This window comes from Pan troglodytes, chromosome 7 (genome assembly GCF_028858775.2).
Source record: "Pan troglodytes isolate AG18354 chromosome 7, NHGRI_mPanTro3-v2.0_pri, whole genome shotgun sequence".
NCBI lineage: Eukaryota > Metazoa > Chordata > Mammalia > Primates > Hominidae > Pan > Pan troglodytes.
In genome coordinates, this window is record NC_072405.2 from 133,849,641 (window position 1) to 133,862,803 (window position 13,163).

A 13,163-nucleotide genomic window follows, 5' to 3' on the forward strand; every position below is an offset into this window, starting at 1 on the left:
AGGTGGAGGCTGCAGTGAGCTGAGATCACACCACTGCACTCCAGCCTGGGTGACAGAGACCCTGTTTCAAAAAAAGAAATCCTACAGCTGGTAAATTATTATCATCATTCATAATACAGGGCCATGTTTTCCAATTGTGTTCCTTTGAACACTGAACGAGTACTCAGGCAGGCAATGGGAGGAGACTCCCTTTCAACCATTCATTCATTCAGCTCAGATTTACTGACTGTCTCCGGCTCTGTGCCAGGAACAGGGAATAGATGGGTAATGTCCTTTCTTTGTGGAGTTTATAAGCCCATGGACAGAGACAGAAAAGTGCACACACATTAGACAATTTCAGATCATAGCTGCTCGGAAGAAGGTGATATGATGGTGATGTCCATAGATTGGATGGTCAAAGAAGGCAGCAAGCTTCAAAGCCCTGAGGCAGGGCCAAGCTTGGAGTGTGCAGAGAATGGCTTGGCTTGGCTGGAGCTCCTCGTGCAGAAGAGATAGTGAGTGAACTTCAGTGTTTGATCTCTTCTTCATGGGATCTCACTGGATTAAAGAGAGTTTTTTAAAAAGCTGGATCATTGGATAAATAGTTGGAAGAAAGCTGGATTGAAAAAGTTTGGAAACCACTGATGTCAAGCAAGCTTTGCCATTTTAGGAATACGGAATCCAAGGTTCTGGCCTCAGCTCTGGCCCTAAGTGCTGTGCATCGCTAAGAAAGTCACTGGGTGTCTCTGGTCCCCACTCCACCTCCACTCCAAGAGGGGTAACAACAGCTACAATAGCTAGCTCCGAAGAGTGTTTGTGGATCAGCTAAGGAGGGTTCTGAGCATGTGAGCCTATGGCAGTGCAGGGTGTGTGGACAGATGTGGCCAGGAGGGGTCCTTGGAAGTGGACAGAGGGAACAGAGGCAAGCTCCAGGCAAATGTGACCATCTAGAGGTTTTTTGTTTTTTGTTTTTTTTCCTTGAGATGGAGTCTCAGTCTGTCACCCAGGCTGGTGAGCAGTGATCTTGGCTTACTGCAACCTTCAACTCCCGGGTTCAAGTGATTCTCCTGCCTCAGCCTCCCGAGTAGCTGGGACTACAGGTGTGTACCACCATGCCTGGCTAATTTTTGTATGTTTAGTAGAGATGGAGTTTCACAATGTTGGTCAGGCTGGTCTCGAACTCCTGACCTCAAGTGATCTGCCTGCCTCGGCCTCCCAAAGTGCTGGGATTACAGACATGAGCCACTGCACCTGGCCAACTGTGATCGTCTAAATGGGTGTTCTGAAGTTGCTGAAGGGAAGTGCCCTTGGGACACATGGGACCCGCTTGTTTATATCACTGGCTGGACAGTTCTCTCCTGGCCTTAGAAAAATCCCAGTCAGTCAGTCCAGGCCATAGAGAATGCCAGAAACCAGGTAGAATGTGTATGTGGGTTTTCTGTGAGAGATAAGTTGGGAACTTGGGCCTCACATTCACATGGTCAGACTATCTGCCTACACTTGAGATGTGGGAATGGGGTAAATTATTAGAATAAATCAGGTAAATGTTCATAATAAATATGTACATTCTCTTAAAAAAATCAAATACTTGAGATCATTTCTGAAAGATGACTTGCATCCGTGCTCTGCTCTGTGTGTGTGTCTGTGGGTGCAGCGTGTAGGTGTTGTAGCCTAAGTGGCTCTAAGGAAGTCACATACCTCTGAGCCTTCGAATGATTCTGTTTCACAGCTTAAAAAGTGCAGGTACAGAGACGTAATTACCAGTAAAGTCAGGAACATGCATTTTGAAAACTTCATCTAGTAAAACAGTTATTTAAAAGAAGCCAAAGGATTTCTTCCTGCTACCTTCTCCTGATATGAAGCAACCTCAAACTTTATCAGTGTGGGTCCCGGAAACCACTTAAGCCAGTTACAGTCAGTGATGAGATAAATAAGCAAAGTGCTACATGAGCCGCCTGAGTGTGTCTGTCCCTTAGTGAGCCCTAAGAGATTACACCAGCATCTTCCTCCCTTTTTTTTTTTTTTTTTTTCTTGTGCCTTGGTCCTCCTGCTCACTATTAGGAGGACAAGAGCTGAGGGCCAAGCTATGTTGTGAAAGCCAAAAGAAACAACTGCTATAGATCGCCAAACCTCACTGGTAATATACGGCTTTTCCTTTTTGCTTTGAGAATTGCTCATCATTTTCCCACATGTAAGTTCGCAGACTTTAATCAAAGGCTTCCTTTGTCATAACTACCAATAATCGGAACTAGGATTTTAAAAGGCTGGTACCAGTTCTCCAAGCTACTGCCTTCCCAGCTCTACTGTATTCAAGACAGCAACCTAAGGCTGCAAACAACTCATGCTTTAGGAGGAAATGAGCAAAGAGACATCTCTGAACCCCACTAGAGATTTCAGCAGGATGGCCAGCATCTCCCCAAAAGCCAAGTTTCCAGCTTTCCCATAATATTTCACCAGGCTGTCATCTTTCATGTACTTTGATCCCGTTTTGCCAAGTTTTTCTTCCCACCTCCCTTTATCAGGAGGTCCCCCAGCCCACCCTCAGCACCAGGACAAAGCAGCAGATCAGAAAAGACCAGACTGTTCCGTCACAGGAGTGAATTCAAAGTCTTGGCGAGGCTGTCCAGTATCCCTGTGGAGGGACCCACTGCCGGGAGGAGGCTGGGCCTGCCCGCTTACCCTGGTGATCTGAATGTTGTTCAGCTGCTGCTGCCAGTGGAGAATCGTCTCCATCCGATACACCCACATGTTAATGTTCCCGACCAGCACAGACTTGCCGACTCTTTGGACCAGTGTACATAAGGATGTGTAGAGGGTCTGGAGTAGTTCCCTTATTAGTCTAATGTTTTGCTGGTCTTCAAGGACTTGAGTAGGGAAGAAAAAAATAATTAAAGTTATGATACTGGAACACCCTGTATTTTACACATGAGCTTTTCTCTGTCTGTATTCCACTCATGTTACCCAGGCACTGCCTCTGGGGATATGGTTTTCTTCCTCACCAGTGTTTATTGTACGCTTGGCCAAGCTTCTGCACTTGAGGTTAAAGGGTAGAGTTTCCATTATCTAGGTCCCTCTTTGTTCTCTTCTCTCTCATTTTCTATAAAGCCTCTTTCTCTTTTCATTGTTCTCCCAGCAGCCATGGTTCACCTGATCAGAAAGCCACTCCTTTTGCCCAGAAGTGACCCCGTTTAGGATAGTCAGTGAAAGGAGCATGGTTTCAGGGGTCTGGAGCCTGGCTTCTAATCCTGTCTGGCTGACTCTCTGTGTGATTATGGACAAATCACTTCTCCTCATGGGCCTCAGTTTCCCCATGTGTACAATGAGTCAGTTGAACCAGAGACCTAAGGTTCCTTCTAGCTCGAATAGTCTATGAATCTATTCTGACTTTGTACACATGTCGATTTTCTAGGAATTTGGGACCCGGAGGCTCGGTAGCCAGTGTTGGGACCTGTGTCTACACTGAGAAGCCTACGAGGCTTATAGTAGGGCAAGTGGATGGTCCCAAAGAAAGGACAGGAGGGTGATGGTCTCACCCTTTGCCATGAGGATGAGTTGTACCCCTTTCCGAACTGGAATTTAGTGTCTCTAAAATGTAGCTGGAGTTATTCATTTCCATCCATTCACATGTCTTTAAGTCTAATGACACGTCCACTTCATTGGAAAATCCATCTGCCCACCTCCATGCCTATAAAAAGGGGTGAGAGAGTGAGAGAAGGCTCACCTTTCAGTACCACTTTTTCCAAAATATTCATGAAGTTCTTTTGGGCGATGCCACTCAGGGATGTGAGCTGTGACTTTGCTATCAGCTCCAACAGCTGAGGATAAAAATAGAAGTTGCCAGGCTTAGAATACAGAGATATTTTTCTCCTCTAATCTTCACTTTTGAGTCCCATGACACGTGGATACAGACTGACGGGGAGAGATAAATGGCAGGCAGGGCCACAATGCAATAAAAAGCAGATGCTCAGAGTGAAAGATAAATGGGGTAATTCAAAACCCAGGATCGGGTTGAATATTTAATTGCTTTTCTTCTTTTAAATATAAGGAATTTTGGCTTCAGCCAGGGCTAATTCATTCTACTTGTCCTACTTCAGCAAGTGAAGCTGACGTACCCTGAAGGGAACAAAATCTCCCATGACCTGTGAATGGCTGAGTTCTGCAGAATCACCTCCCGGGGGAATTCTTCTGCCCCCGCTTGAACTCCTTCCTTATTGGCACTGACTGCTTGCAAGGCACCTAAAGCCCATGTTCAGCAGCCATGTGCACTTTTTCCATGGAAGTGGAGAGTCTTATCCTGATACCTCCTGCTTCTGCAGTGTTCAATAAACATGTCTGTTAATTAGACTCTTTCACTGCACTTAAATTTCTGTAGAAAGACGCCAATCACAGGAAGAGAGAGAAATTCAGAGATGTATTTTATATGATGTCACTGTGGCTAAAAACTTGGATCCTTGTAGCTCTTGGCCTTAGATTCAGGTCTTGATTTGAACATGTATTAGCTCCGTGATGATGGGCAAGTTACTATATTTCTTGGTGCCCCACCCAGTTTGTTCATCTATACTAATAATATTTAGAGTCTTTAATACAAGGTTGAGTATTTAATACCTTTAATACAAGGTAGAGTCAATAATACAAGGTTGTTGTGAGTGATAATAGGAGAATGCACATAAAGCCCTCAGCAAGTACCTGGCACTAATTAGGTGCTAAATAAAGGGTTTTCTTTGTTTTGTTTTTTGAGACGGCATCTTGCTCTGTTGCCCAGACTGGAGTGCAATGGTGCAATCTCAGCTTACTGCAACCTCCGCCTCCCAGGTTCAAGTGATTCTCCTGCCTCAGCCTCCTGAGTAGCTGGGATTACAGGCATGTGCCACTACGCCTGGCTAACAGTTTTTTTTTGTTTGTTTGTTTTTGTATTTTTATTGGAGACAGGGTTTTGCCACGTTGGCCAGGCTGCTCTCGAACTCCTGACCTCAGGTGATCCACCTGCCTTGGCTTCCCAAAATGCTGGGATTATAGGCATGAGCCACCGCGCCCGACCAGTTTGTTTGTTGAAAAAGTATGTCCCATTCCTACCAACCCCATAATTGCCAGACAAATATAAATGAAGATAATAACTGAAGTTAGTGCATACTTAGTCCAATCTTTTTTACCTTCTATAGCAAAATTCTTTACTGACATGGCAAGATTAAAAAACAAATAAAGGCCAGGTGCGGTGGCTCATGCGTGTAATCCCAGCACTTTGGGAGGCCAAGGCAGGTAGATTACGAGGTCAAGAGTTCAAGACCAGCCTGGCCAACATGGTGAAACTCCATCTCTACCAAAAGTACAAAAAATTAGCCGGGCATGGTGGCACATGCCTGTACTCCCAGCTACTCAGGAGGCTGAGGCAGGAGAATTGCTTGAAGCCAGGAGGCAGAGGTTGCAGTGAGCCGAGATCGTGCCATTGCACTCTCGCCTGGGCAACAGAGCAAGACTCCATCTTAAAAAATAAAAAACAAAGATCCTATTGTTGAAAAATGAAACTTTAGACTGGAAGGAATCTTAAGAGACCATCTAGTTCAATCCACTTAACAGATGAGCAAAGCGAGGCTCAAGAGACCCACCTTATGAGCCACTCCACAACTAGTGAGGACTCAGCTGAGTCCTTCTCAACACAGGAAAATAAAAGAACACACTTCATGCTTTCAAAGGGTTAACAAACAAAAGAGGTTGATATAAAGTGAAAGTAATTAACTTCATGAGAACCCACCAGGCCCCCAGAGAAAACTATTAGGCTGGTGCAAAAGTAATTGTGGTAATAACTAGCCTGAGACTCAGTAGACTAGACACAGAGAACCGAGACCCCTCCTTTACACTGAAGCTAGAATCTCTGCTCCTAGGAAACTTTCTAAGAGAGTTTCATCTCCTGGCCAGGCCTCAGCCCAACTTCATTTCAGATCAATAAACACTGAGCACGACACTGTGGTGGGCGCTGGAATCAAGGCTGAGGGAAGAAGCAAAATGAAATTTAAAGATTGGATTGCAGAAGAGAATGGAAACTTTTGGATCAATGGCCTAGGCAATTCAGAGCACCTCTGCTTCCATGGCATTTGCATAAAATGTTTGTCCCCGTGGAGCTCTTTAGAGGCCTGTTAAACCACACACAGACTTTTAATTTCCTGAATGTAATTTTACTTTACATATTAAAAAAAGCCACCCCCAAACCAAACTCCTTTTTCTCCCTGGCTTCTGTATCTTTTCCACATGCAGGGAGAGATGAGGCTAGCTGACTGGGAGGAGGCGGTGGTTTGTTGCAATTAGTACTGTTGATCTAGTTAGAAGTCAGGAGCTCACCGAGTGTCTGCTGAAAGAGGCGGGAAATCAAAACACCAGTAGAGACCATGGCCATGGGCGGTGACCACACCGAATGCTGTGGTTTAGCTTTGCCACCAACCAGCACGTGACAGTCAAGAGAGGAGTGAAAATGGCACAAAGGGACTCGCCAAACCTTTCATTTACCTCCCTGACCAACAGCAAGATTCAGAAGGCCAAGATGATGGCCTATTAATACCCTGATCCTCACATGACCAACATGAAGCAGATGAAAGAAAACAAAAGCCTCGGGTCGGCTCTTGAAGGGCAGTCGGCTGTGCACTGTGACTCATCACTGGGTAGGAGGTGGGGCAAGGGGTTGGGAGGAAGGCAGCCAGAGCTCTGCCTGAAATCCATCCAAAACCCAGATTCCATGTGACTACCATCTCATGAGGGTGTCAGTTTTAATCTTGTCAAAATATGCACCAATCACAAGGACAAGTAAACTCTCAACACTATGACCGTGCACTGGAGGAGAAACGAACTGTCTTTGGTCTGATTATCTTCTCTAAGGAGAAGGAGGAATATAGCAGCAAAAATTTGTCAACTGACAGCATAACGACATGTTAACCATTCTGTGCTTCATCCTATCTCAAGGGAAAGTCCCCCCCACCCTTTTTTTTTTTTTTAACTGTCAGACAGCTGTGGAGTCAGGAGAAAGAACCCTGGAAGAGGAGAAGACCTGGATTCTCTAGCTGGGTGACCTTTGTAACTGTCATTCATTTAGCAAGTATTTTCTGAGCGTCCACCCTGTGCTAGCATCGCGGTAGGTGACAGGGACATGATGATGAAGACACATGATCCCTACACTCATGGAGTTTTCTCTTCAGCCTACAGTGTAAGTCATTTAATCCCTCTGAACTCCTGATTCTTCATTTCTAAAATGGAAATAAAAAGACTACTTACTTCACAGGATTGCTATGAGAATTAAGTAAGATAAATATGTACAAATCCACAGTAAATACCAAACATAAGGCATTTTTATTATAAGATATTATTTCTTTCCCTTTAAACTCCAGTCTTTTTGTGAAGTTTAAAGTTGACATCAGGGGTTAGCAAACTTTTTCTGCAAAGTGCCAAACAGTAGGTGTTGTAAGGTTTGTGGGCCACGTGGTCTCTGTAGCAACTACTCCACCCTGAAGCTATAGCACCGAAATGGCTATAGACAATGTGTAAATGAGTGGGCATGGGTGTATTCCAATAAAACTTTATTTACAAAAGCAGGTGGAGGGCCAGATTTGGCACCTGGGCTATGTCATAGTTTCTGGTATATATCATAAGAGTTTAAGAGTGAGGGCTCCAGAGGCAAACTGTCTGCCTCAGTTTTCCCATCTTCAAAATATGCACAGTAATAGTACCTACTTCAAAGTTGCTGTGAAGATTAAATGTATTCACATAGCACTCATAACTGTGCCTGCTACAAAGAATATACTTGATAAATTATTATTGTTAGCTTTTACCATAATACAGAGCATTACCAAGTAAAATTATTGCCAATCAGGAAATAGTGAGTTAACAGGGCAAAGTACAACCCATTTAAAAACCTTCAGAATTGCTGTATTTCAATTGTAGCTGTTGTCAAACAAATGCATAAATGCTTTCACACTGTAATATTCCTTTCTGTCATTTTACTATGTTGGTGATACATTTAATAGCACCCTATCTGTTGATAAAAGTTAATGCTGATACATTTTATGACTTGCATAGTTTTTCTACCATGGAGTCTTATTTTGCTAACAATAACAATAACAATGGGGTGCTTACTATGTGTCAGCAACTGCAGCTAAGCACTATACATTTGTAATCTTGTTTATCTTTAACAGCAACCCAGTGAGATAGGTTCTCCGTTTAACCATTGAGGATATTGAGGCTCAGAGAAGTACTCACCTAAAGCCATACCAGCAGTAGCAAATGCTGGAGCCAGGACTTGAGCCCAGATATGTCTAACAGAGAACACATTTTCTTTTTTTTTTGTTGAGACAAAGTCTCACTCTGTCACCTAGGCTGGAGTGCAGTGGCACAGTCATGGCTCACTGTAGCCTTTACCTCCGAGGCTCAAGCAATCTTCCCACCTCAGCCTCCCAAGTAGCTGGGACCACAGGGGCACAGCACTATGCCTGGCTAATTTTTTTTATTTCTATTTGTAGAGACAGGGTCTTCCTATGTTACCCAGGCTGGCCTCGAACTTGTGGGATCAAGTGATCCTCGTGTTTCAGCCTCGTAAAGTGCTGGGATTACAGGCATGAGCCACTGTGCCTGGCAGAACATATATTCTGATAGTTTCAGGACTTCAGTTTGTCAAGGCCAATCAATTTGCATGGAGGGCCAAATTTTACTCCAAAATGGGAGCAATACCATTTATTGTTATGTTCTGGGGAAACAGAGTCTAGAAAATTTTATATAATATTGGGCTGGGCGTGGTGGCTCACGCCTGTAATCCCAGCACTTGGGGAGACCGAGGCAGGTGGATCACGAGGTCAGGAGATCGAGACCATTCTGGCTAATGGTGAAACCCCGTCTCTACTAAAAATACAAAAAATTAGCCGGATGTGGTGGCGTGGGTGCCTGTAGTCCCAGCTACTCAGGAGGCTGAGGCAGGAGAATGGCGTGAACCCGGGAGGCAGAGCTTGCAGTGAGCCGAGATCACACCACTGCACTCCAGCCTGGGCGACAGAGCAAGACTCCATCTCAAAAAAAAAAAAAAAAAGAAATTTTATATAATATTATGTTGTGACTGGTAATCAACTTTTAATATTAAGGGCACTGTAATGCTGAGAAAGTGCTAACAGCACATTTAGGATGAGGCAACTGCTTTGGGTAAACCACAGAGTCTACTTTCCACATCAGCATCACTCTATAGGCCCAGAGCTACTACTAGGTAGTGACGTATGGAACTAGTAGTGAAGAGAGCAGAATTTACCGATTTTTAAATTTTTTAATTTTTGAGACAGAGTCTTGCTCTGTTGCCCGGGCTGGAGTGTAATGGCGTGATTTCGACTCATTGCAACCTCCACCTCCCAGGTTGAAATGATTCTCCTGCCTCAGCCTTCTGAGTAGCTGGGATTACAGGCACCCGCCACCACACCTGGATAATTTTTGTATTTTTAGTAGAGATCGAGTTTCACCATGTTGGCCAGGTTGGTCCTGAGCTCCTGACCTCAGGTGATCCACCTGCCTTGGCCTCCCAAAGTGTTGGGATTACAGGCGTAAGCCATCGCGCACAGCCCGAATTTATCTATTTTATTTGTGTTAAGAGAGCTGCGTGCCTAGGAAAGTAGGTTTGTATCTAGCAATCTGTGTACCAGGATGACTTAGCCAATTGGATTCTTTGCCCCTAGCCACAAGAGAAAAAAAGAACAGAGGAAAATGTCTTGTTTGGAAGTGGCTGCTTGTTTTTGACTGGGCAAATTTTAGCCCAGGTGCCAGTAATTTGTGGCTATGTTTAAAGAGAGGCAGGGGGAGGGAAGGGAAAGGAGGAGGAGGCTTCTCGGCTCCTCTGGAATTCCGTGGTGTCATTATCGTGTGGGCACTCTGGGCATCCGGCATGATCTGCAGTGACGAGCCGTGCAGTACCAGGAATGGCTCTGAGCTACTGGAGGGAGGGATGGTGGTCACCGCATGCTGAAACCACATCCTGCCCTTCAGCTTTGGCTCATGCTAGTTCTGGAGGCAACGAATAGGAGACAAATCTAGTTGCAAGCAATATCGTATAGCAAATCTCAGAGCGGATATCAACCAAAGTTTGAAGTGGTGTGTGCAAGACGAATGGGCAGAAGAGAGATTTCCCTCTTATCTCACTGCTCTCGTGTCAAGAGCAGGCTTCTTACGTCTTCTTCCCTACAGTTTATTTTAGCATAGCATTCATAGTTTTAAAAATCCATCAGTTCACGTTACTTCTTTGCTTAAAATCCTCAAATGGCTTCTCCTTGCGCTTAGGAAAAAACTCAAGCTCCTTACCATGACTGGCAAGGTTCTCCCTGATCTGGTTTCTACCCCTTTTCCAGCCTAGTTTTGCACAAATTCACTCTGCTCCGGCTACACAGGTTATTCGTCTCTCGAATAGGTCAAGCTTATTCTCACCTCTGGGCCTTTGCCTCTGCCACATCTTTACATGCTCGGCTCCATCCCATCCCTCAGGTCTCAGTTCAAACGTGGCCTGCCCCAGGCTCAGAGGGCCCTTCCCTGGCCATCTTATGCAAAAACCTCCCTGTTGCCATCTTCACCTTACTGTGGTTTCATTGTTCTTCATTGTTGCATTTATGCATATCCGAATTGGTCTTGTTCACTTACTTGCTGATAGGCTAATTAGGATGGAACCCTCAAGACAGCAAGTGTTGTCCTGTTTCCCACTCTACCCCCAGCTTGGCACATGGTAAGCACTCAACAAATAGTGTTTTTTAAAACATACATTTGTCTTTTTGAATCAAAGAGTGTTGTAGCTGGAAGGGACTCAGGAAACAGTTTACCCGAATTTCCTTCTGCTATAGATGAGGTGGCTCATGATGGCCAAATGACACATCAAGGTCAATGGCGGACCATCTGGCTGGTCAGGCTGATATCTATATGGAGACTAGTTCCAGACTGATGCCCCAGGAGTGGCATGGGCCTAGGAGTAAATTACTTACAAGGCAAACATATCCCAAACACTTTCCAGAAGGGCAAGCAGCCTGAGATCTGGAGGGACAGTAAACACTTGGGCTTTCAGAAGCATCAACAAAAATAGCAGCTTCCTCTACCTGTTAGTTTAAAAGGACAAAACCACAAGGCTGTTGCCTAAGCATGCTCTATCATTCTCATACAGAATTGTTAAGAATAAGAACACAATTTATCCCCAAATTCCTTATCTCGTATAACAGTGGGGTGTTACAGTATGAAGTATGTGTCTGATTGGAAAATCTGCCAGAGTTATCAAAGGCAGAAACGAGTCCCAGCCTCAAGCAGCCTTGCCATGCCTCACATGCTCAATACCCAAGTTGGGTGCCCATCTATAGGAAGGTTGCATCTTCTATAATAAACCTTTAGTTAGACTAGGCAGTGTCTCTCTCTGCTCTGAGTGCTGGGTACTTCCAAGACCCTTATTTACTCAATGAATAACACAGATAAAAAACCTGGAAAGTTTTGTTCTGACTTTGAGCTTGAACACTGACAGGTTGAAAGAGAAAAAAATTTCAGCGACATTAATAATCTGCAGGCATGTCAAGATTGGATAAATATTATTTGCAAGTGAAACAGCTCTCTTTTAACAGAGGGAGTTAAAATAATAAGGAGAGCCAAGTTTACATGCATTAATTGTATTCTCAGCAGAGAGATACTTGCCTCTTCATCTTTTACCCATCCCGGTTACTTTTTTTTTTTTTTTTTGAGATGGAGTCTCACTCTACTGCCCAGGCTGGAGTGCAGTAGTGTGAGCTGGCTCACTGCAACCTCTGCCGTTCGGGTTCAAATGATTCTCCTGCCTCAACCTTCTGAGTAGCTGGGACTACAAGTGCCTGCCACCATGTCCGGCTGATTTTTGTATTTTTAAGAGAGATGAGGTTTCACCATGTTGGCTGGGCTGGTCTCAAACTCCTCACCTCAAGTAATCCACCTGCCTCGGCCTCCCAAAGTGTTGGGATTACAGGTGTGAGCCACCACACCTGGCCCTGGTTACTTTTGAGTTGACAATGGCAGTTTATTCCCCATTACATCCATCTAACAGCGATGTCTGGCTTGGCAATCTTCCTTAAACTGAGCTCCCATCTATTCCAGCAACTGTCACCTCTGCCCTATGGTTCTATAGGCTGAATGTCACATCGCCATTGGCCCCTGACCCACAATCATTCCCCTTCACTTTTGTTCCTTCCCATTTCTAGGTTCTGCTTACATTGCTTGTCCCTGCAAAGCCTTCCACTTGCCTTTCCATCTGGCCAAATCCTGGCCGTCCCTCAAGGAAGGAGAATTTCAGGTTCTACCTCTTTCAAGAAGCCATCTCCAAGGCTCCTAGACTGTACTAATTCAACTTGCCATTTGAATAGTTATACTTTGTCCCCCAGAGTAGCCCAGAAGTACCTGACAAGCAGGGGCTAGGTCTGACACGATTCTCAAGTGGCTATGGCAACACTAGGTGCTTGGGCCCGAAATAGAAATACCCGTTCAGGGGCTCAAAAGCATTCATTTAAAGCAATTTGCCGCATGTGGAGACCTAGCAGGAGGATGCCGTCAATTCCCACTCCTTGCCATCAGAGACCTCTTCCTGTAGTGGACTCATGAGGCCTTCAGATTCTGGGTCCCAGATACTCAGAGCACAGTATAAATACTCTTGGGAGCATCCCTCCTTGGATGAGACAAGGTCTGTGGGACTGGCACTGAAAACCCAGCTCACCTACCCAATTTGGCACATCCCAAGGTATGATAAGCCCCCAACAGAGCCTAGATGCTTAGGTAGAATTTTAATAGAAAACATTGACCAGGTGTGGTGGCTCATGCCTGTAATCTCAGCACTTTTGGAGGCCAAGACAGGTGGATTACAAGGTCAAGAGATAGAGACCATCCTGGCCAACATGGTGAAACCCTGTCTCTACTAAAAATACATAAATTAGCCGGGCATGGTGGCGGGCACCTGTAATCCCAGCTACTCAGGAGGCTGAGGCAGGAGAATCGCTTGAACCCGGGAGGCAGAGGTTGCAGTGAGCCAAGATCGCGGCACTGTACTCCAGCCTGGTGACAGAGTGAGACTCCGTCTCAAAACAAAACAAACAAACAAAAACAACAACAACAACAACAAACAAAAAAAAGAAAGAAAACACTGCTGGGATGCTGGTGGTATAGGTTTAGATCCTGAGTCATTAAGAAAA

At 44.9% G+C, this 13,163-nt stretch overlaps 1 protein-coding gene across 2 annotated transcripts in view; it reads right to left on the reverse strand.

Annotated features, from left to right (window-relative positions):
* FBXO32 (F-box protein 32) overlaps nt 1-13,163 on the reverse strand; it is a 43,842-nt gene that overhangs the window by 12,664 nt on the left and 18,015 nt on the right. Inside the window, exons 5-6 of one of the 2 annotated variants that reach the window (XM_016959824.4) lie at nt 3,701-3,794; nt 2,659-2,843 (exon numbers count right to left, since the gene is read on the reverse strand). The exons of the other annotated variant lie outside the window; for it this stretch is intronic. Of the exons in view, the coding sequence (XP_016815313.2) occupies nt 2,659-2,843; nt 3,701-3,794 (279 nt within the window). The remainder of the gene's footprint in view (nt 1-2,658; nt 2,844-3,700; nt 3,795-13,163) is intronic. 2 annotated transcript variants of the gene reach the window in all.